This window comes from Alosa sapidissima, chromosome 1 (genome assembly GCF_018492685.1).
Source record: "Alosa sapidissima isolate fAloSap1 chromosome 1, fAloSap1.pri, whole genome shotgun sequence".
Lineage (NCBI taxonomy): Eukaryota > Metazoa > Chordata > Actinopteri > Clupeiformes > Clupeidae > Alosa > Alosa sapidissima.
The window spans coordinates 43,107,609-43,132,375 of record NC_055957.1 but is presented as its reverse complement, the minus strand read 5'-3'; the positions used below and the strand labels follow the sequence as shown (position 1 = coordinate 43,132,375).

The 24,767-nt window shown below is 43.8% G+C and overlaps 2 protein-coding genes across 8 annotated transcripts in view; both read right to left on the bottom strand.

The window, feature by feature from the left end:
• Positions 1-752: 752 nt before the first annotated feature.
• On the bottom strand, positions 753-19,190 carry wdr47a (WD repeat domain 47a). 4 transcript variants are annotated; one of them, XM_042095885.1, is made up of 15 exons: positions 19,034-19,190; positions 16,107-16,273; positions 15,618-15,701; positions 15,244-15,328; positions 13,435-14,285; positions 12,821-12,929; positions 10,427-10,608; positions 7,527-7,751; positions 6,680-6,758; positions 5,330-5,487; positions 4,850-5,019; positions 4,214-4,412; positions 3,996-4,183; positions 3,079-3,297; positions 753-2,839 (listed from the first exon to the last, which is right to left on the bottom strand). In XM_042095885.1, the coding sequence occupies exons 2-15, from the start codon at positions 16,262-16,264 to the stop codon at positions 2,697-2,699; spliced, it is 2,850 nt and encodes a 949-aa protein (XP_041951819.1). In that variant the 5' UTR covers positions 16,265-16,273; positions 19,034-19,190; the 3' UTR covers positions 753-2,696. The 4 variants fall into 4 exon arrangements, with proteins under 4 accessions (XP_041951819.1, XP_041951825.1, XP_041951806.1 ...); XM_042095891.1 differs by having other exon boundaries at positions 3,996-4,127; positions 4,242-4,412; XM_042095872.1 differs by having other exon boundaries at positions 3,996-4,412.
• Positions 19,191-21,667: 2,477 nt separating this feature from the next.
• camsap2b (calmodulin regulated spectrin-associated protein family, member 2b) overlaps positions 21,668-24,767 on the bottom strand; it is a 36,328-nt gene continuing 33,228 nt past the window's right edge. For all 4 annotated transcript variants that reach the window (XM_042095710.1, XM_042095727.1, XM_042095719.1 and 1 more), the window contains 2 exons: positions 23,870-23,988; positions 21,668-23,609 (listed from right to left, as the gene is read on the bottom strand). In XM_042095710.1, coding sequence (XP_041951644.1) covers positions 23,304-23,609; positions 23,870-23,988 — 425 coding nt within the window. In that variant the 3' untranslated portion in view covers positions 21,668-23,303. The remainder of the gene's footprint in view (positions 23,610-23,869; positions 23,989-24,767) is intronic.

Here is a 24,767-nt window from a genome sequence, read left to right as displayed (position 1 = left end):
TAGCTATGTGTAGGAATATGAACGTTCACACTGACATTTTTTGGATGCACACAACACTTGGTCCGAATAGCCGTACCCCGAAAACCAATGCATTGCATTGGAAATACATTAGGCTACTACAGGACTAGTGCGTATGGTTTGGAGGAAGGTAGGGCATGTCTCAGTTAATGTTATAACATCTGGAAGGTTTTCATAAAATACATAAGCTGTTTAACCAGATTCCCCTTAATGGTATGTCAAAATTGTATTTGTATTGTAAGATTTATGATTTCCATTAGCTGTAGGCCTATACCATAATCATAAAGATGAATGATGAAAACTAAAGCAAAAGAAAGCTTGAAATATTTCACTTTATGTGTATTGAATCTATATTATATGAAAGTTTCAGTATTTGAAATATACCGGGGGAAAAAAATACTTTTTCATGATATTCAAATGTTTTGAGACCCGTATGGTGGCTGTTCTGCACAGCCTATAGACAAGATATAGATGACCACAACTTTGATTGTACAACTCAAAGCCTCACTGGAATTTTTTAAAATATATTTTATATTTTAATAAAGAATCCCTAAAAAGCGTAACTTTTTAACATATTAGCTAACTGCCTGCGTCACCTCCAGCGGTTCAGTTCATTTCTGTCCCTTGCTGAAATTAACAACCTCAGGGATGTTTCACCATGCTTTCATTACTAGTAGTATTTTACCATCATCTCCTGGATTTATATACATAAATAACAGCACCTCAGCCTGTGATGAGTGACAGAAAGGCCTTTACTCCAACATTGCAGCAGCAGTCACACTTTTCAGAACTGGTCGCTTTTTACACCATATTTATATAAAAGCTAACAAGATACTTAAAGAAACTAAAAGAAATTATAATATACATCAAAATAAAACAATAAATATGAATTAGTTCACTGATTAGTAAATAATTTTGTTAAAATAAATGACTGTACATGAAGCAAAAATATTTAACTTAAATATACATTTTAAAATATTAGTTCCTTGTGAAAAAGTGCAACATTAACATAACATCAAGCCACTAATACATTTTTGAAAATCAATATTAAAAAATAGTTAGAATGACATGCTTCTCAGACAAAATTGTTCCCTTTTGAGAAGACCACAACCCTCAGTTACATTTTGTCAATGCCACTATACAGTATGACACTATAAGGAGATAAAACAGACTATACAGTTCTACAACATGTATCCTATGAGCCTTTGAATTTTCAAATATTTGATCCAAACCCCAAGGTTCACACTGCATACGCACTTCTGTGGAACTGCAAACGCAAGCAAGCCAGGTCAACGGGCACAATGATGGCTGCCATAGAACATCAATTTATAGTTACCAAATAATTACAGAACACTGCTAATTACAGATCAAAAGGTTTCAGACAGCATTGAGCGGCCGTTTGCAAAATCCAAATAATACTTCAGCAACACTAAGAGAACACCTAGAGAGACACCTGGCTATGGCTCTGATCTGGCTGCTCCGGTCAGCAGCATCTATCTGGGAAACTTGCTTTGTTCTTCTACCCGACTGAGTGCCTCATAATGGATCAAATGTCTGCAGCACTTAAAACTTGATCTTCATGTAATAGCAGCTACACGCATGCTCCAGTAAAGGACTATGGAACCAGAAAGGAATGCCGAAATGTTCACATCATGCTTTGTCATTAATTTATCATAATTATTATTATTATCTGTACTGCAACTATGCAAAGAACATGGAATTGGTGAGATGAGGCGCTTGCAGTCTTTTTGCACAGATAACTTGGAGAAGTGTTTACAGGAGTTTCACCTTATATTTCTCAGCCTGCTCTAAGATAAGATAGACTTGCTGTACAGACACACAGGAACCCCTGTACACACACACACACACACACACACACACACACAGATCTTTCACAGAAGGGTGGCATACCCTGTGTTTCTATCATTAGTAAAGCTTTTTAAATGGATAAAACTGGAACCTAATTCACAAGGCACCAACAGAGCAACATTTCAGCTAAAGCATCTATTCTTGCTTTATGCTCATTATTTTCCGAGCACATTGGAATGTGGCGGATCACATCATTCTGAGACACTACACAAGAGTCTGGAGTCTACACAGAGTAGGAATGATTTTCATTTTCTGACAGAACAGCTCTTTCACCTTTTTAGTATGCACATGGACTGGAAACATCTTGAGTCTTGTTACCAGTATATACGGTATTGGGTCAAGAGAAGGTATATCATTTTTAGAAGCATTTCATGAGCACATAGACTAATATAATAAATTAACACAAAAGGTGCAGGAACTACAATACTGTACACATCCTCATTTCATCGTCTCTCTCTCTCTCTCTCTCTCTCTCTCGCTCACACACACACACACATACACACACACACACACACACACACACACACACACACACACACACACACAGTATACACAGAAACACACACACAGATGCACACACACTCTGTGGCACACTGAAACATGAACTCATTCCCCATGACACCCTCTGCCAGGAGAAAGAGGGACACTGCTGTGGAGTGTGTTTAGGTCTGGGCCAGAGTCGTGTATAGAGACCTATCTACGGCTCTGGTCTTGGCGTGCTTACGTCTCCCCCTGGTGGCGAGGAAAAGTACTAGTCTGCTCTGTGCTGTGTTGTGCTGTGCTTAAAGGTGGCTCTGCTGCTTGTCCTCCTAGGCGCTTTGCGCCCACAGGGTGACTGTGCGGTCAGCGGAGGAGGAGATGAAGGACAGGTCGTGTGTGTGCCACCTGCACTGGATCACCTTGTCCCCGTGCTCACCCGCCAGAGTCACGGGCAGAGGCTTAGTTAGGTCTCCTTCAGAACACACACAAACAACGCAAGCAACAAAAAACATTATCAGTGCTGTGAATCGACAAAATGAACCTTCACCTATATGAAAAGAAAAACATGGATAGATGCATAGCAAACACATTATAACTGTCCAATGTGTCCTTACTTCTACAAACACACACACACTCCCACACACACACACACACACAGATGCTCTGTAGCTGACTGGTTCTGATCCCAACCTGAAGCACTCGTAGCCTCACCTTGCAGGTCGGTGACCATGACCTTGGTGTCGTAAGAGCCGGTGAGCAGGTAGTGCGCTCCTGGGGAGAAGCGCACAGAGCGCACGTCGCTGCCGTGGGGTTGGTACGTCTGCACCATGCGCCCCCCGCGGATGTCGTACAGCATACACGAGCTGTCCTCCTGGCCCGTCGCCAGAAGGCGCCCGCTGGGGTCCACGGCCACGGACGCTACAGGGCTACCTGTGGGGGCAACGAGGGCAGCTGGGTCAAGGACGGGTCAACAGCCGCATTCCATACACACGTGCAGATTCACTCCTCGGTCATCACTCCTCGCCTCAAAAGTTGAGATTAGCTTTTTTTGTCACAAGACGCTTGGCATCGTTAGCAGATACATTTCGCCAGAACTTGCTACAAGTCGCTGAATTCCATGAACATTCCATCGTGTCTCGTTGCTACATCTTGGCTAACCTCTTCTCTTCCTCTCTAATGCATTCCCAAGCTTAACACGCTCCTTTCTTATCTCTTGCCCGTTACATTATCTCTTCGTAGTGAGTGTAAATACCAGCATCCGTAGCCAGGGAAGCGTGAGGGCAGCCGTGTCCTGCTGGTCAGGGCTTTGGGCTTGGAACCGAATGGCTGCCGGTTCGATCACTGACCCAGTAGGAAAAATGTGGGCGGGGGAAGTGGTTGAGCACTGCTGTCCTATGCCCACATACACGGTTGAAGTGCCCTTGAGCAAGGCACCTAACCCCTCACTGCTCCCCGAGCGCTGCTGTAGCAGGCAGCTCACTGCTCCGGGTTAGTGTGTGCTTCACCTCACTGTGTGCTGTGTGTGTTTCACTAATTCATGGATTGGGATAAATGCAGAGACCAAATTTCCCTCACGGAATCAAAAGATTATATATACTTACTTATACTTATATTGGAGTGGGACCCACCTGAGCCATGGAAGCCTGTCCCCACAACCCTCACACAGCTGGGCACCCGCAGGTCCCAGAACCGCACGGTCTTGTCCTGGGAGCCGGACGCAATCATCCAGCCTCCCCAGGTGTACAGAGACAGGATGTGACCTGAGAGGAGGATACACAAATATGGGAACCTAAGTCTGTGTAGTCTCTCTGTGTGTTTGTGTGTGTGTGTGTGTGTGTGTGTGTGTGTGTGTGTGTGTGTGTTGGTGTGTGTACCTGTGTGTCCACTGAGCGCGTGCAGGCCCTGTCCTCTCTGGCAGTCAGTGGTGTAGATGTTGCAGTCCCCAGCGCCGGCACTGATGAGGATGGCCCCCCCACTCTCCGGCCCCTCCATGAAGGCCAGGTCTCTAATGGTGCCGTCATGCATGCTGAACTCAAGATCAGGGCCTGCAAAACACACACACACACACACACACACACACACACACCATGTCAATGTCAGTCCAGTGTTATTTACCGACAGTACTAAACTACCAGATGGCTGAGAGCTGATTTGCAGGAAGTAGTAATAATGGCATCAGAGAAAGTATCCTGACACGACATTAAATCTTGGGCTTATAATACACAAGTCAACTCATTTGTGAATGTTGCTGGTCAACATTCCTTAGTATTGTTATACCGGTACATTCCCATTGATACTGGTCAACATGTTTTACTAGACGATCATTAGTAGCCATATTATCATGATCATCCAATCAGAGCATATGGAACCGGTTAAGTGATCGCCCAGCAACATTGCTCAAAACATAGCCCCATGTATTCCCAATATCAATGGGAACTCCTCTCACTGTCTTAGACACACACACACACACACACACACACACCTGTGGCGTTGCAGGTCTCTGCGTTGAAGGGCAGTACTTTCACATATTTGTCGTTGGAGCCAGTGGCCAGCAGCTGTCCACAGTGGCTCCAGGCCACACAGTAGATGGAGCCCTTGTGGTGTTTGTTCCTCTTGAAGCGGACTGCCGGCGGTTTGGGTGTTCCCGACCCCCTGCCACACACAACAAGCACCCAAACACCTCGACTTAATGCACAAACACTTGGTTTCCCATTTTAATGGACTCAAATTAGCAGATGGTTTCATCCTTAGTGACCTACAGTACATGTTTGTTTATTATGTGTTTATTTAGTTTTTGTTAGCATCCTGATCCTCTGTTATTTACACTGTGGATGTTATCCAAATAACCCAATAAGTTGAGAAACATCCTCAACACTTCATTTGATAATTGTACATTAGAGTTCAGACTTTAAAAAAAAAAAAAAAATTACTGGGACCTTTTACCAGCTGTGTCTGTGCTCACCTTGTGTCCAGGGCGTCTGGGTAGGCACACACACGCAGTGTTTTGGAGTTGGAGCCCACGGCGTACAGCGCCCCCGTGGGGTGGAAGGCGACAGCGCGCACCGCCTGAGTGTCCTCCAGAGTGTTGACGGCCACAAACGTGGCTTTGGCCTTCTCACCCTGCGCCAGACGGACAGACGCCACCCGGAGATGACCCGATGAGCACCACTCAACAGGCTTCACAGATTAATCCAGTGTAACAGGATGACCAGATAACACTGACATGCATCCTCTCTCTCATACACACACACACACACACACCACAATCTTCACACACACACACGACAGTGCAGAGTGTTGGCCCCTTCTAATCTAAGGGACAAAATTAATCCCCCACACAGATTAGAACGTTAATGTTACTACTACATGCAAATCTTGAATTTGTAATTCTGCCTAGTGACTGAGATGTGTATGTCTCTTTTTCTGACTGCATGCGTGTGTATAAGAGAGTGTAGATGTATCCGTGTGTGTAAGAGAGTGTAGATGTATATGTGTGTGTGTTTACATCTCTGTGGGAGACAAGAGAGTGTGACTGTGTGACTGAGTCAGCAGGGGCCGAGCAGCTTAGACAGAAGCCTTAATTAAAACCCCACCAATGAACTCACACAGTCCACAAACAGCTGTATCTCAGACACAACCCTGCCTCATGTCCAAACAGACCTACTGTCCACTTCCAAACTCACAAGACAAGCACACACCCTTCACTGAACACGTACCATATCACCGAGTCCATGTCAAGTAGACATCAGTATGTTGTAAATAGATAGCTAGTATGCATACCCTAATTAGTGCACTATAACTACCAGTGCATACATGTTACATACATGGTAAGTCTATATCGGATTGGTCAAATAATGTTCTTACAAATGAATCTGGTGTTACATGCAAAGATACAGTATGTACTAGGATGTAATGCATCCGTACACACTCCGCACACTGAACAACACTGTGCCAAAGGCTAAAGGAATCAAATCTGGAAAATGATGCATGAAAATGCATCAAATGAGCTCTATTTGAAGCTAACGCACAGTTTTACAGTTACATGTGTGGACATGACCTGACAGTCGCAAAGCCATGCACCAAGTAGTTTGTAACTGAGCAGCTATTAAGCTGAGTGGTCGGGATGCTAAGGGGAGATTCCGGAAGAGTCTGTGAGAGGTTAGCTACTCTGCTCTATCAACATTCTGAAGTGGTGCCGAAGAGAATCTGGGAGCTTCACTTATATTCATAGTAATTCTTTATCCGTTTTACCTTATACCTATATAACATAATATGAAAATGAAAATAACATCAACTTCCTTTAATAACTCACCTCTGGGTCCTTGGAGGGGGTTTTGGTGCCACCAGAATCCTCCAGTCCTGAGCCAGGTTTTGACTTATCCCGCGGGACACTGGGCACAGAACAGGGACATTAAAGGTCACCTACGCAAGTCTGATTGCAAAATTAACACTGTCTGCACTGATTTCAACTCTAGGGTTCTTTGAGTTCTTTGAGGGCCGGTAAATATATTGCCACTCTACTCTTGATCAAATGTCCCCTTTTAGTCATTTTACAACATTATATTTTAGAAAGTTGTATTGCACTGTATATGTTATTGGAGGAAAATAAAACATCAATAACAATGACTGCTGCTTTCATGGGTAAGTCTGCAGGTACATACAGTACACTACACATGCACCCAACAGAGCAAGCAGGGACTATTTACAATTTACAATCCAAAGCAGGGACTATTTACCATTTACAATCCAAAGCAGGGACTATTTACAATTTACAATCCAAAGCAGGGACTATTTACAATTTACAATCCAAAGCAGGGAGCCACCAATCTAGAATATAATCCCTTAATACTGAAACATACTGCATGTGCTTTGGCAATAAAAGAGCAACTGCTTCTGTTTCATTATGTAATATCTGACACTACACTTGGCATTCATGCATAATAATTCACATTACTAACGCACTGATGACTATGGCAAGCACATATGACTAACACTCCACTTGCTCCTCTCACACACAAATATCATAAATATAGAAATGCAGAATGTAAATTTATATATAAATCTATAATAGGACTAACAATTGTATTCATAATCGACTAATCTTTTGATTATTTCACCGATTAATCAATTGGTAGTCCGAAAGGGTTGAAGAGTCTGACCTTGGGGAGCGGACTGGGGACTCGCTGATGGGCGGAGCCCCCTGCCTCATGGCCGTCCTCTGCGGGGTGCTGCACACCACCACGTCCCCCAGGGAGCTGGACATATCGGAGACGACGCTGGTACTGCCGTTCTCCGCCTGGCCGTTGCACTGCTGGGTCAGGGCCTGCACGTCCTCCCCCAGGTCGTCCATGCCCACGTTGAGCTCCTCCAGCTTCTGGATGGACCTGCACACATTAAGGAACACCAGCCAGCTCAGCTGCTGCTCAGCTGCACACGTCCTGGGTTCTCATGTGCCTACAAACACAACTGGTATCATTTGGTAAAGCATGATCCTTATACAGTAATATAGCATAATGCAGGCATGTAGAGATTTAGGGACAAAGAGGGGCACTAAAATAATGATGTTATCGCATAGAAAATCCAAGTCTATCTGACTCATCATCTGTATATGTTGGGATCACCTAAAAACAATTATTGGGTTTACTCTAAATGAGATCTCCACCAAAGCAGTTTGTTTTTAAATATATTACTACGGGTATTCAAACACAATTTGAATGCAAAGGAGATGGAAACGAATCTAAGAATAGAACTCAAATGAAAACCTATGGACTTGAAATGAAAGTGGTACACTGACCCTAAACCCTAACCTTCCCAAACCCTTCTGTCACAACAAGCATATACAAGCATGGCACAACCAAAGCACACTCCCAGAGAAAACCAGGTCTGGTGTAATCCAGCATTGAACATGAGACATGACCTTTCGGCATGTCCCTAAATGCCATCTACTCAGCTCTACACACAATAATAACACCCCCTCCAGGACAGACAGACAGAACAGGTGCATCGTGGGTGTTGAGCTCTGTGTGTACAGGCACAGCCCAAACACCATCAGCTAAAACACACAAAGAGGAGAGGGGAGGGGTGCAGGCAAAGAAAAAAAAGAGTTAGGCAGAGAGAAAGTGTCTGTGTGTGTGTGTGTACACTTCTCTCCAGGGAGCTGTTTACCCCCCTTGACACACCCCCTCTGTTCCCTGGCCACACTGCACCATCTGGGGCTCCCTGCCAGGCTTTGTGTTCCCTCTCCTCACCTCATCCTCCCTTGTTCTCTCCTGTACAACGCAAACTCCCCCGCACGGCCCAAGGATCCCTTATGGGACTTATAACAGACAAGGCTCATTGTCATGCATAGTGTGTGTGTGTGTGTGTGTGTGTGTGAGTGTGTGTGTGTGTGTGTGGTGTGTGTCTTGTGAGGTGCCAACTCTTGTAGACACATTAACACCACCGTGAAGTCTGTGTCTGGAGTCTGCACACCTCTATGCTGTATCATTTCACTATTACTGGCCTCCACATGGCCATAAGACAGGTCATAAATCTCATTATCATCTTATTACTGACATATGGCGCTCCACGCCAGACTCTCCTGAGAGGACAAAGCCTCTCTGATCTCCCTCCCCCTTCCAAATTATTTATTAGACACACACAGCAGGAATTCTTAAATGACAAGTGCTTCCATGACTAGATTTATAGAATTCTCTATTGTTCCTTTTTAAAAATTTGACCGACTACTACAGTTATAGAAATAATTACATAATTACTAAAATATTACATTGTATATGACATTGTTACATCCTACATTTAACTGTACTACTAGTTTTATATATCATCTCTATTATCATTTGTTTTACTCGTCATTTATATATTAATGACGACTGTGTAATCAAATGTGGCCCTTATCAGTAACGATTATCAGCCTTAATCCTCTCCAACTAGTGAAGGACTAACTGGTTTTATCACAGTTGATGGTGGAAAAGAGTCCCCATTGTGGGACTTACTCTCATATGAAAAGGCTGTGAGTCATTAGAGGGAGGCTGGCACCAGGGGCTCCCTGCAGGGGTAAGGGAGGAGGGTGAGGAGGAGAGGAGGGTGAGGAGGGTGAGGACGCCCTCTCCCTAAAGGTGTCCTGCTAGGGGACACTCTGTCACCCTGACCTCCTCCCTCAACACAACACAGTTTGAGTACAGGGGAGTTCATACAGACTAACCCCGAGGGAGTGTGCCAGGCTGGTGTCTGACTGTCCTCCTATATAAAGCCCTGTGAGCAAGACTGTAAGTGTGAGTGAATGCGTGCATGTGTGTGTGTGTGTGCGTGCGTGTGTGTGTGTGTGTGTGTATGTGTGCATGCATACGTGTGACTGTACGGAACAGCAGCTCTCAGGATAAAATTAGAAGGCCAGCTCAAAGGCAGAGAGGAGTTGGCAGTGATCAACAGGCGCTGTTGGGATAACTCCAATCATTTCAGCTCTGCTAGCCCCCTGTCATGCATTCAAATCCAATTAATGCCTTCATGAAAAATGAACTGAACCCTCACCTACTTGTGGTGAAAACAGTGCGATAACACATGAAGATGTCAGTTGCGGTGGAATGGATCTGGATGGAGGACTGACTGTGTTGTGAAAGGGTTTATTAGTCCGGATTTTACTAGTTGAGAGGGAGCGTAGGCACTTTTGGGATGATACAATTCAGGTGGCTTTAACGGTTTCAATAACGCAATATCTGTTTATCTTAAGGTTTAATTGATGGGTAGGTGTGTGGTGTGTTAACCCATTTACTCCTAAAATGCCTGCTAAAAACGCCTATAGAATCCTATGGCATTCTAGACTAAATAACCTTATTTCCTGAGGGTTTTCTGAAAACATACTAAAAATTGTCAACGTCTACCAAAATTTAATATCTAAGCCTCTGTAGCACCTAGAAACATGAAATAAAAAGCATGCTGCGCTACGCAGCATCCAGCGGGAGGGTCAATGTTGCGTCATGCAGCATCCAGCGTGAATGGGTTAAATAGTGATCTGTTGAGGAAGGCCTCGGTGAGGTTGTGTTATGGTGTGTTAAACACTGACCTGTTGAGGAAGGCCTCGGTGAGGTTGTGCTTGTCGGCGGGCGGGCTCTCCTGGTGCTGCACGCCTCCCTCCAGGAGCATCTGCTGGTAGAGCTGCCGCTGCTGCTGCTTCTGCTCCAGGTGCTGCTGCACACGCAGGCGCTGGCGGTAGTACTCCTCAAACTGCTCCGTGGAGTTCCGCAGCTGGGATAGACATGGCACACACACACACACACACACACACACACACAGTATGAGACTCGTCGTCTGACAGAACTGAAAAAGAGGAAAAATCCAACGGTGTCTGGCACTGTATCAACTCATTTCATAATGACTTGGTGAATAAGACTGAATAACCTTGATTCATTCACAAAAGATACAAAGAAAACACATTTGTTCAGTCTGGGGTAGAGATAAAAAGAGCTGAGAGGTATTGAGAAAGGAGAGATAATCTAATAACACTTGTATTTAGTATAACTGTGTAGCCTTCTTATGGGCAGCCCCACCAAACTATTTGGTCAGGCATCAACCCCATGCTGGCAAGAGCTTGGGGCACTCAAGAGGGGTTGGCAACTACCAAAGGTCAGGTTCCTGAGAGAGTAGGACATTCCCATGTTCCACATACAGGACCTAGGCTAGCGAACAAGCAGACTCCACCATGTCTGAAGTGAGCTAGCAGATCTAGAGGGCAGTTACAGTTTTAAAGTACACAATCCAATTAGATGGCAAATAGTGCCAGGCACAGAGATATTTACACCCAGGGAGCCAAGATTGCTTTCTGAAGAATTGCCAACCTCCTGGGTACAGCATCAAGATAATGTGATCCTAGCCAATCTGTCCATCTGGAGCCCTCAGCAGGCCAACTCATTTCACCCTAAATATGTTCTTTTAAATGAAATTCTCACAAAAAGAAACTACTTCTGATATCGTTTTGAAGCGAGCATTTATTTGCAGAAGATTTCCCACTGATTCTGCTGCTCAATCTGTGATAGCCACACAAACAACTTCTCCCCCTCCTTGGCATAGACTCTCCACCTCGCCTGAATGGACAGCTCATGTTTTCAGGCTTCCAAGAGATTCCTAAAGAGCTTTAGAAAGCAAGAACATGCACGTGCGCTCGAGAGAGAGAGAGAGAGAGAGAGAGAGAGAGAGAAAAGAGGGGAATCACAATCACAGCAATGCTACCCCACCCTGTTCTCTCCCTGCAGGCTGCAGACAGAGCACTTCCCCTTTGAGTCCACCACTTCCTCTGCCGGCAGCCCGGGCCCGGGTCAATGCTGGCCTGCGGCCAGACACAGAAAAATGGAGGGCAGGGGGGACAGATGAAGGAAGATGAAGAGAAGGAAGAGGAGGAGGAGTAGCAAATGCAGAAGGAGGAAGAGGTGGATCACTGCTCTGTGGGCACCGCAATAACAGACCCCCCCCCCCCCATTGATCACTGCAATTCGTCACGCCACCACTGCCAAGTGACAGCCAATCATGAGGGGGCAGTAAACCATGACATCCTGAGAGCTGAAGGTGAACCTTGTGTGTGCTGATTTGCGATTCTGCTCAGGGGCCTTTGGCAGTTTAATGGTGACAGTTGGTAGTAAATTCACCCAGCCTGGACTCAGATGGCAGGGAAGAGGACACAGGTCCTGATCTAGCCCTCTACTATACCACACCCAAGCAGACATGCCATCTGAACATATCCCAAATGTACATATTGCAAAAAGGGAAATCTCTAATTATGTGAAGCCATTACAGGCAGCATTGTTTAAAAAAGTCTCTAGTTAGCCTGGAGACCAGAAAAGACCAGACCGCTAGTTACGACCCTTGTAAATCAAAAGTGAACCAAGAGTGCCCAGACCAATATCTCAATTGAGGATTGCGCTGGTGTCAGCCAGGCTAGTCTCTAATAAACCATGCTCTCAATTTATCAACAGATGTACCAAACCCAGATGCTGGGTGCTGGATAAGGAGAATACTCTGAGTATATTTAGCTTCTGACACTTTTCTATTTCCATTTTTTTTCAAGGCTACTTCTGTGCTACGCTCCTCCTGACCCCCTTCTCAAGCTCTGGCTCCTCTGAGCTGTCTGTTTGGAGGCTACCTGTCCCTCTGAGCTATCTGATTGGATGCTACTGGTCCCTCTGAGCTATCTGAGAGGATGCTTCTGACTCCTCTGAGCTCTCTGAGTGGATGCTAGTAGTGGCTACTCTGAGCTATCTGATTGGATGCTACTGGCTCCTCTGAGCTATCTGAGTGGATGCTTCTGAGGATGCTTCTGACTCCTCTGAGCTCTCTGATTGGATGCTAGTAGTAGCTCCTCTGAGCTCTCTGATTGGATGCTAGTAGTAGCTCCTCTGAGCTATCTGATTGGATGCTAGTGGCTGCAAGAGCCCTCTGGTTGGAGGTTACTGGCCCCTCGTCCTACCTCGTTCTTCTCCGGTGTCGGGGCGTCCTCTCCTGGGGCTGAGACTGGCCTCTGCTTCTGGGGTCCCGCCGAGTTCATCATCTTGTCTGAGGGCGTGTCAGTCCTGGAGCTGGCCAACCAGAGAGAACAGTAAGAGAGCGAGAGAGGGAGAGCCCACATTACTGGAGGCTGAAACCCACACTCCTTACCAGATAATTACCACTGCACTGTGCTGCACTTCCATGCAAAACTGCCAGAGGCTTAAGGAGTAAACAAAATGCGCAAACAGCTTGGAGATTCTGTTCTGGCTAGCATTGCATGCAGCTACATTTGACCTATTTCAGAAAACCCCTCACTTGAATGTACCTTTGAACACCCAACTGATGAATGTCACACCTACAGAACCACTGATGTAGTGTTTAACAGCAATGTAATAAATATGCAAGCTACCTATTATTTCCATCTAATATTAATATAAAATATTACATATAAAATATGAATGAAATATTAATGAGCTCAAGTGCAAAAACATTGGTTGTTTTTGTGGCTGCAAGGGAGTACAAATAGGAAAACAAAAACAGATATCCAACTAAACATACTGCTAACTTCATAAACATAAACAACAGCTTCCTTACCTCTCTGGAGACTCCTCGAAGATGCTGTGGCACTCTGAGTTCTCCATCATCAGGCTACGGCTCAACCCCTGCCCGCCTGGATACTGAAAGTTGGCGAAGGAGTGCGACATGGGTGAGATAATCCCCCTTCCTCCCCCTACCCCTCCTCCTCCTCCACCACCACCGCTACCACCTCCCGACCCCCCGGTCCGCTTGTCCTGCCCGGCCAGCCCGTGCGACAGCCCGTCCAGCGCCGGGTTGAGCGAGCGCGACATGTAGGTGTCGGCAGACTGAGGCCGCCTGAGCGGCGACGCTGGGTAGGGCGAGAGCTTGCTGATGAGCGGCGTGAGCAGGTCGGCGTAGCCGGTCTTGGCCGGCTTGACCAGCCGGTCGGTGTGGATCTGCAGCATCTTCTGCTCGAAGGCGCAGGAGAAGACGCTGGCCGACAGGTTCTGCATCCAGCTGAGCAGGCTCAGGTCCAGGTCGTCGCAGCCGTTGCCGCAGAGCATGTCGATGCCCAGCAGCACCTCGCCCTCGGTGATCTCCTCGCCCGTGGCCTTGCTCTGGCAGAACTCCACGCAGCACTCGTACAGCACGCCCTTGATGAGCAGCTGGAAGAGCCGGTTGCCGCTGGCCTTGAAGCCTGCCTCGCTCAGCTTGCGGTCGGCCGGGATGAACTCGGCCACCATGACGCAGGCCTCCTCGAAACAGTGGACGCGCGCCGTGCTGGGGTTCCAGTCCTTGAACTCGGCGTGGTGCGTGAGGCGGGGCAGCGTCAGCAGCAGACACAGCTTGCTGTAGTCCTCTTTAGACGGGCAGAACTCCTCCAGGGCGTGTAGGCACTTCACCGCCTCTTGCATCGTATACTCCATCTGCGCAGCACAGGACGCAAAACAAAAGCTGTGCTCAAGTAGCGGGTAAAGATGTGGCACATGTAATACCATATAATAACATGCATATAATGTATATAATACATAATATATGCCATACAAGTTCAGAAAAAGTACCAGCACCCAATAAATACCTCAGCTGCTTTATTAGTAAAGACAATGACTGGAATGCATACATAATTTTTCAGGTTTTTCACATTGGGAACAAAGCAGCTCATTCACTTGTGCTAAATGTCAATGAACTGTGCAGCCAAGCAGCAGACTAACCTGGCCAGACTTGATAAAACCCTGGCAGCATTTGCCATTTAGGCCAATACTACCTCATGGGCACAGACTGCATTGTGAGATGTTTTCCCAACAGGATAGAAGTTAGTTGCACTGATGATGGGATGTCATAGCATACATTCAGTACATAAAATCTACATCTGCCATCTACATTTGTATGATAGACCATGAAGCTCAGACCACTTTCATAGAAAGCATTCTTAAGTACTGCAGTACATAGGTGTTTCATGTACTGCTGACACTAGCATCACTATAATGTATTGACCACCCTTCAGTACATGTATATTATGAGTGACATCATGTTCCTCTGAAATCCTCTGGCCGCCATCACCCTAATTATCCTGCTGGACGAGAGGCTCTTATTGTAATCACTTCCTCTACTTTAGACAAGAGGCTTACTCTAACAACTTAGAAAACAATGATTTTTCTGTACTATTATTGTTTGAAGTATCAGTAGTAGAAGGTTATTTATAAGATACTGACAAAGAACTTGTATCTTCTGCATTTTTCAACAGTATTTGAAATTGTATTTTAATGTCTCTTTAATCTGTCTGCCACACCACACCACTACACAGTGCTTCAGAAGATGAAAAGTGCTTTTAAAAAAGAATGCTGCTCTGTAATCACTGTTCCCACGGTTACACCCGTCACTCACATGCTGGGGCTCGTCCTCCGCAGACATGGCGTTGTTGACACACAGCGCTTCCAGAAACTTCTGCTTCAGGACGATGTAGCGGAATCTGTAGACACAAAATGACTCGTCAAGAGCTGCTTGTCTCTGGAAACTGACGCCAGTTCACTCACTACTACCGTAACATCTCTAGGGATTTATCACATCAGTTCCCGTAGCTCAGTGGGACGCTGGAGAAAGTCTTAATGCTTATCTGCCCCACCATCTCTTATTCCTATCCCAGTGTTATAAGCAAAATGGCGAACTGTAGCATGACTTATTAGAGAGTAATGAACAAAAGATGCATGGTGTACCTATGGATGATTAACTAATTGGACAGAGGAGTTGTCCACGCTCACCTTTTCTTGTCAAACTTGTCCATGCCCTCCAGGGGCTGAATGAATTGCAGGACTTCATCCCATTGCCCATCCAAGATGAGTTGTCTTATTCAGGACAAAGGTCAGATCACAGAAAACAAAACCAAACAGTTTGGTAATTTTCATCTGACACGGCAACATTATTGCAGCAAAACCATGTCCTTGTGCGAACTTGAGCTTTAACAAATCTTCAAGAACGATTTGTCTATTCTACATTGAAATGCACCAGCTATCACATGCACAGTGTAATTAATGGAACAATGAAAGACACAACACATGAATGGTCACTTTGTTAAAAACTGCAACTTGTTGAGTTGAAAAGGAGGCCTAACTCATTCAGTCTCTCAATGTCCGGCTACCCTTAGGAATGCCCCTTCCTGGCACAACTGAAAGAAAAGCTCCAGGAACTATTCAATCAAGTATAAGGCATCTGTTTCCCTATATTAGTAATAACATATAGAATTGAAATACCTTAAAAAGAGCATGTCGTCAGAATAGAGGCCGTTGATGACGCCACTCTCTTTTTCTAGGGCTAGCATACTGATGTGGAGTTTTCTGGAGTTTAGGAAGTCCAAGATCACTTTGATGATCTCGACTTCCTTCACATTTATGATCTCCTCGGCAGTCATGGTGTCCAGCTAAAATGGATATGAGTTAAAAGACATAAGGTCATCTTCATGACATCAGGCAGTGTTGGGAAAGTTCACTTTCTACGTGAACTAGTTCAAAGTTCAGTTCACAAATTTTAAAATGAACTAGTTCAGTTCATAGTTCATAATTCAAAATTTTGAACTAAGTTCACACTTTCCAAAAATGAACTAGTTCATAGTTCTTTTTTTTCATATGTTGCTGCGAGCTATTATTTTTAAAAATTATTGCCACAGCCCATATAGAATGCAGTTATTTTGGGTTGAGGATCTGTCTTGACTGTCTTTTGATTTTTTTATTGGCTTGCACATAGCTTGAAAGGCTAGCCAGGTGCTTCAGTTCAATGTGCCGCTTCAGGTTTGCTGTGGATGTGACTGAAGTGCGGGCAAAGTTTAAGTATAAGTATATATACTTTTTTGATCCCGTGAGGGAAATTTGGTCTCTGCATTTAACCCAATCAGTGAATTAGTGAAACACAAACAGCACACAGTGAACACACAGTGAGGTGAAGCACACACTAATCCCGGCGCAGTGAGCTGCCTGCTACAACGGCGGCGCTCGGGGAGCAGTGAGGGGTTAGGTGCCTTGCTCAAGGGCACTTCAGCCGTGGCCCACCGGTCGGGGCTCGAACCGGCAACCCTCCGGTTACAAGTCCAGAGTGCTAACCAGTGGGCCACGGCTGCCCCTAAGTTTGCACAGAAATGTACGATTTTTCCCATCCACACCGACCTTGTCATAAAACTTGTTTAAATGATCATACAATGCCTCCTTGCTGCTTTGTCGTCTACATCAGCCTTTCTCAAACTTCTTTGACCTGAGGCCCATTCAAGGCATACTTTGGGGTCATAGGGCCCACCTACATGAACCCACCCCTCCTCCCACCCCCCATCAAATTATAATGATATCACAATTATTATTATTTTTATACTATATTGCTATACATGCACTTCAAAACAGTCAATGTTTAATGTGCTAAGATTGTTCACAAAAGTTTGTGAAAACATGCACATCAGAGTACTGCTTTACTTATGTAAAATATAATTACAGTAGGCCTACAATAGCATTGTTGCATGATGCTTGCATGAGAAATACTTCTCAAAACAACAGCAATTATATGTGTCCCATTGTTTTGGGATGTTTTCCTCATGCAAGCATCATACACTGATAGAATATTTATATGCTATTTAATTACATTTGGCTGACTTTAATACTTAATGCTAGACAGTGTATTATATAGTCTGTGCTCTGATTTTTATGAAAGTTGCATAAATCCACGTCATTCTATTAAATGTCGTTTCATAATTAAATAGCCTTCCAATAGGTTGAAGCTTAGCTTTGATACCAACGTTATCGAGATACCAACGTTATTCTCGCACAGACGTGCACACACATGCATATTTCCTACTAATTGCAGAAACGTTTGTTTTCTTTTTCTGTCCGCGGTTCCTTGATCAATTGCGCAGCAAATTATCAGACGATGCCCCGGGAATAATTTCACTCTGCAGCATTGTCCACGTTGCGGACCACGGCCCATAGTTTGAGAAATGGTGGCCTACTGTACATGCTGCAATATTAAGGCCTGTTTACGGTGTGTTTTAGCCGGGTTTTCGCTTGGCAGGCTCTGTTGAAATCTGGCACCCTATTGAACGAAGTTAAACTGAGGGAGCGTGCCGTTCAGAGACACCAGAATGAACGAGTTCAGAGTACCGTTCATCAGTAGTAATACAGTAAATTCAGTACATGTTCGCTCAAAATATGAACGAGTTCATGAACTTTCGTTCAATGAACGCGTTCAGGCACAACAATGACATCATGTATAAGTAAACAGCAAACTTTTCAATCTAAAACAGTTAAGTAGCTAGTATAGGTTTATGCAAAGGGATAACATGCGACAAACTTTCTGTCAAAGTTATTTCAAGAATGTCAAAGACAACCAGTTCTAAAAACATCACAGGGCACAATTTAAAGTTAAGCTAATCTTAAACGGATTAACAGCATCGTTCAGCTGTGGGAAACTTTGAGAGAACAGATAATGCAGTCAGTCAGTGCTGTCATGCGACTCTCCATCATGAACTACCGTAGATAAGTTTGCTACAGTAAACATCATTGCTGTTCAACATGAACAGAAGGCTAGCCTGACTATGGCTGATTATTAGCGATGGCTAACCGCTAGCCAGCCAGCTATCTTTACATCCACATGGGCGGATCCGTAAGAATATCTGCTGGATCAATGCACGTTAGACGTAACATACCAAGAAGAAAAACACATTTGACTACAATTTCCATGTGCTACGGTTACACACTCTGTAATGAAAGACTAATTGACTCTGATACTAACTAGATTGCTAACAAGCGACTTAACGTTATCCTAGATGATAACGGACTCAATCGCATCCCTGTATGCTAGGTTACCTGAGATAAATCCAATTGTTAAATGCCGGGGCTTCAAAATAATAAAATAGTAAAATGTAGATACAATTACACAATTGCGCGATGCTTCAGATATAAATATGTCGCATGCCAGAAGGGTTTGATAAGCCAGCAACTACCACTACCCATAGTGGAAACTGAGCAACGCACTCAAATCGGGGGCTATGACAGATTCAGAACATGACATAGCCAGAGAATGCGAATGGCTAAGCAAACCGTACGAAGACATGCGTCGGCTAGCTGACGTTACCAGCCAAACCCCGTTTCCTCTGACTTCCACAAGAACAAAAACAAGGGAGCGACACAAGATTTGAACTCACCGGCTTGTCTCTACGTATGCATGAATTCAATAGGCAGTCTATGGGATTTACTGTCGCACTGTCGCAATGTTTTTGTTGTAAAACTGCGTAATCTTGATTGTTTTCTCTTCTGTTGTCTTCTTCCACAGACAGTTACCACCCAGCCTCTGGTTGTCAAGCTGACCAACTAACCAATCAGGTTCACGCATTCTTCCGAAGTCGCTTCGAGAAACCCTGGCTGTTCAGTTTTCATCAGACAACCACCCTGAGAACGTTCCCACGACTATCAGTTTCCCCAATTACAGAAATAGCTCAATATGCATGGGCATATTGAATAATGAGCAAGGTCCACTATCATGCAGTGCGTTGTGGATAGGGTCACTTGCCCCAATTTGTCAAGACAGAACGATAACCCCAGAAACTAGATGTACCGCAGAGCGGTACAAAATATGACCGCCGCCCAGTCCAGCACATTTTTTTCACAAAAATAAATCACGCTGAAAGGCATATATGATTCTAACTGTCTCACTGGTATCTGCTAGACAACAAGTACCAAAACATGATTAGTTCATAGATTTCACATGTAAAATTCATTTTATACAACCCCACCCCCATCTTGCATCTTTTTATACAACCCCACCCCCATCTTGTTCATAATTCTGAGAAATTCTTGAATTGTGTGCATGTGTGCGTGTACATGTTTATGTGTGTGGGTGTGTGTGTGCTTGTGTGTGTTCCTGAATATGTGCCTGTGTTTGTGCATGTACATGCATGTGTTGAATTGTGTGCATGTGTGCGTGTACGTGTTTGTGTGTGTGTGTGTGTGTGTGCATGTGTGCATGTGCTTGTGGGTGTGCCTGTGTGTGTGCATGTGCATGCATGCGTACATATATCTACTGTGTGTGTATGTCTCATACGTATGATTACTGTGAATGTATGTGTGTGCGTGTATATCTGTTTATGCACATGTGTGCATATGGAATGGGTTAACATGACCCCTGGAGGCAAACATACACAAAAAATGTATCATCCTAGGCCCTATGGTTTTCAAGATATTCACAGAAAACTCTCTTGGTGTACGGTCACTAAATGTACACATAAATTATTTTATTGTAAGGCCCCCCATGAACGAAAGTTCACGAAACTTGGCAAGCATTCGGAGGGTGTCATAATGATCCTACTCTTTCAATTTCGTGCAGTTTTGACAGCCAGAGATATTGTGATGAAAACACCTAATGTTTTGCTTTTTAATTTTTAACTAGGTGGCACTATACATGAAATAAGTGGTAATGGGATGGGTTGACATGGCCCCTTAAGACCAACATACAAAAAAAAGGTGGTCCTCCTAGGCCCTACGGTTCTCGAGATATTCACATAAAACTGCCTCCGGCCACCTACAGGCCAGTTGGTGTATAGTAACATAAATTAATTTATTGTGTGGCCCCCCATGAACGGAATTCCACGAAACTTGGCGTGCATTCAGAGGGTGTCATAATGATCCTACACTTCCAATTTCGTGCAGTTTTGAGTATGTTAGATCACAGATACCTGCGATTACAACACCTCATTTTTACTTTTTTGTGTTTTACTAGGTGGTGCTATACATGAAATGAGTGGTTATGGAATGGGTTGACATGGCCCCTTGAGATCAACATACAAAAAAAATGGTCCTCCTAAACCCTACGGTTCTCGAGATATTCACAGAAAACTGTGTCTGCCCTACCCTCCTTTCGGAGGGTCCAGTCCAGCGGGGGGGCTACAGATCAAAATGAAAAATGATGGTTCCATGCTATCCATGTGGGGTTACATGCCCACCAAGTTTCGTGTACCCCGGTCTTTCAGTGTCCCGGGAATCCTTGACGGAAATTTGGCCATGCGAAAAAAAAATCTGACTAAACCTATATGACCGCCGCTTCGCTGTGCTGGCAAACCTGACAGGTTGAAGCCAGTGCAAGTAGCCTACAACAGATGGACAATTAATGCCTTATGCTTAGGCTACAGCAATGAATTGAGAAGCATTTGAATGGATGGCAACAATTACTAGGTCTATTCTTGTTTTGGTGCATTCTGATTGATATCGGTCATCATATTCTTTTTTATGTAAAGTAAGCATAATCCATTTTATTCTGGATTATGCTTACTTTAAACAGTTGGCAAATTATCATGATCATACAATCAGAACACCACATTGCTCAAAATTGCCCAATAGGATACTGGCAAACACGTCAAACAAAAGAATTGATCAGAGATGACAGAATGAAAAATGCGTTGAGGTTACACGTTTAGGCCTATTATCAATGTAGGCCTACTCACCTTATTGACCATTTTTGATTGTGACATGAATAATGAACAGGACCCACGCACAAATGCATGGTTCTTTGGTTGCAATAGAGGAAGCCTACAGAACGATTGGCCTACCTGAGCCATCATCTATAATCCAGGACAGTGACCCATATCAACTCCAACATGCTCTTTTCACACTTGTCTTGTAATTATTTACACAATGCATGCATTGCTAGGCATTCACAAATTTTGTGGATGTATTTTCTGTGTATCATTGTGATATACTGTTTCCACCCTCATATGTTTAATCAGAAAAAAAAACAAGTTTAAACACAATGTTAGACAATTATAGAATACACATACTCTCATAGATTTGATGTAAATCTGTATTTATATATACAGGTTAAACATGGCATGGAACAAATACAAAATGATAACATGAATAAACACAATTTAAATGCTGGATGTGGAAAAAAGCAATGTTTGACACTCTTATTACAACTTAATACATCTTTGACTTTTCAGTTCAATACCTCTCTTCTTCACTGCCTCACCTTCTTGGTCCTGCTTTGCCGTACACAAAGACAATGATCAATTTTGCATAACAATATACATATTGTTCTCATTTTTATGTAAATTATATGTAATAAATGGCTTTCCAAAATACTTTCATATGACAAACTATATATGTACATCATAAACAAGTTAAAACAAAGAGTGACCTAAAAGATACAAAACAATCTCTCACTGTTCAAGATGCGAAGATAATGGGGAAAAAAATAATAATATAAAACAGAGCCCTGCAAATGAAACATGTTTTTTTCAACACACACTTTTACCAGTTTACTTGATATAAGTTAGTAATTCATTTAGCGACATTAGGCATCAACTATGTGGAAGCATCATAATACGATATTTAAGGATTGTTTATGGTGTTACATGTACCCCAACAGTTCAATCTGTGGCTAAGAATGGAGGCGTTTCTGCTGGCTACAAACATCCAGCTCAATATATAGGAATTAGGATGGACTGCATAATTGTGGATTTGTGAGGTTTTTTTTTTACTCGTCTAAAGCTGAATAGGTCTATCCATGGTATGTAAATACACTTAGTTCTCTCGGATGAAAAGGCCTCATATTCACAAGTCAAATTCTACATGATAAGCTTGTTCCAATGAAGTTGCCATTATATACAAACAATTATTAATTTCTTTACCATACTGGTTCTCCATGAATGCTCCACACTGATGAGCAAGAAAACCAGTGATTTCAAAGTTCACATTGGTGCATGTAACAGAAGGAAATGTTTAAGTGCTGGTAAACCAAAGGATATTTGTTTCCCACTCAGTAACTACCTCCTTTGTGAATATTACAAAATAATGACAATGTGTTAAAAAAAGTCTTAGTTTCTTGAATGCTTCCCACAATTGAACCATCTCTTGCCAAAAGCAAAACTTTTTGGCCTATGTCTTGAATAAGTTTCTCTCACCTTTTCACTCATTTCACTTACCACAGTTCAACTGATATCATGTAGGTGACACATCAGCTTTGGGACGGGGTATCCACAACTGAACAAAGCCAAGCCTAAGGCCACCAAAGGCAACATAAGAACAAAACCACATAACTCTTTCCACACAGAGTGACATTCAGTGCTTCGAACCTCCGTCCACCATATAGGCACCTTTCCCTCTCGCTGATTTTGGCACAGATACACACACATACGCACATAAACACTCATGTGCAACACACAAAGTACACAAAACCCAGCACTGGGGTCTTGCATAATGGACATCAGATGAAGCCGGCCTAATTATTTTGTTTGTTTACATTCAAGTTGTTCATCATGTCACTAATGTCAAACACTGTCCAGGTGAGCGGACAAGGCGAAATACTCTGAATAGTGGAACTATATTTTTTAGGCTGTATCGCAAATCCAATGTTTACAGTGAGGTGTTGGTTGAATGAGTCTTTTTGTTACATCAGAGGAGAAACCAGCAGTCCTGATTAGACTAAGATTTAAGAAGTTGGAACTTTTTGGGCGTTCCCTGTTTCTTGGTCTGCCACAGGTGGCCAAAGATGGTAATGGCGTCCACGCTGGCCGACATGGTCTTAGCGGGAATGTGGCTGAACTGTTTCTTGTCTGAATTGTACTTGAACAGGCTTTCGATCATCTTCAGTGTGATGGCCTTGGGCCCGAAGCCGGCCAGGCGCGTGATTTCCTCTGTCTCTGGACAGTACGTGTAGATAGATCGGAACTGGCATCCAGAGTCTCGGAAGAGAATCAGGAAGTTGTTGGACTCGCTTTTCTCCATTTCCTGTGAAATTGAAAGCAAACAGGGAAATAGTGTATAGTATATAAACAGTATATATTGGGGCTTTTTGCCTTTATGTTTGATAGGACAGTGAGAGACTGACAGGAAATGACTGGGAGGGAGAGATGGGGTGGGATCGGGAAATGACCCAGGTCAGACTTGAACCCGTATATGGTACGGGCGCTGTAGCGAGTTGCTCCACAGCGCCCTCCGGAGTAACAAACCTTAATCAAAAGTGAAACTTGTTTTGACAAATGGCTTACCTCCAGTATCTTGTTTTTCTGACCCTCATTGACCTTGCCAGCCAGGCAGCAGTGGGCTAGTGCGTTCTGAATGATGTATTTGTTGGATTTAGAGCTTAGCTCCTTGTATAACTTTGGCCCTGGAATAGAATGAGACAAAGTCATGTATTTTTAGTACATTTAGGGCAGATGAACAAAGGTAGCGTAAATATCGCCTTCACAGAAAGCGCATGTTGTGCCTTTGCCATATTACTTGGAATTTACTAAACTTTCACTTCATCAGGTAAACAGCACTCATCACCACCCTCTAATATGCGGTGCCCACAACGGAACGGTGTAATACAACTACAGTTAAATGGAGTCAATCGACGACAATATTAAAGGAGATCTGCTCTCAGGGCCCCCTACAGTTCAGAAGCGCAATAAACACAATAAACTAACTAAATGTGTTTTGCAACAAAGTATGAACATAACTCCGATACAATATAGATGCACCGACAACAGTAGAAAGAGATTTCCGAATTCCTGTAGCATAGCAGCTCTTTTCCTTTTCGATTTCGGAGTGGGGGCAGTGTTCCTACCCGAACACCAAACTTCCTGGCTGTTTTACAAGCGATAAGCCCTGCTCAGAGTGTGGCAGAAGTGCCATTCGCACTACACTATATAAACTAAGAGTTTATGTACCATCAAAATTATTTTTGAAACATTATTTTAAGGTGAAGAAACCCCTTTAGAGGGCCTAATACATGATACTAAGATGAACAAACAGAGAGATAATGCAGAAAAAACCATAGTAGGAACGAATAGGATGTGGATGACCTGAAAAAGGTATAGTAGCCTAAGACATTAAAAGGCAAAGAAGTTTCGGTTGCTCTTGACATGCTCTTCAATTATTCTTTTTAAACTTGATAGCAAAGAT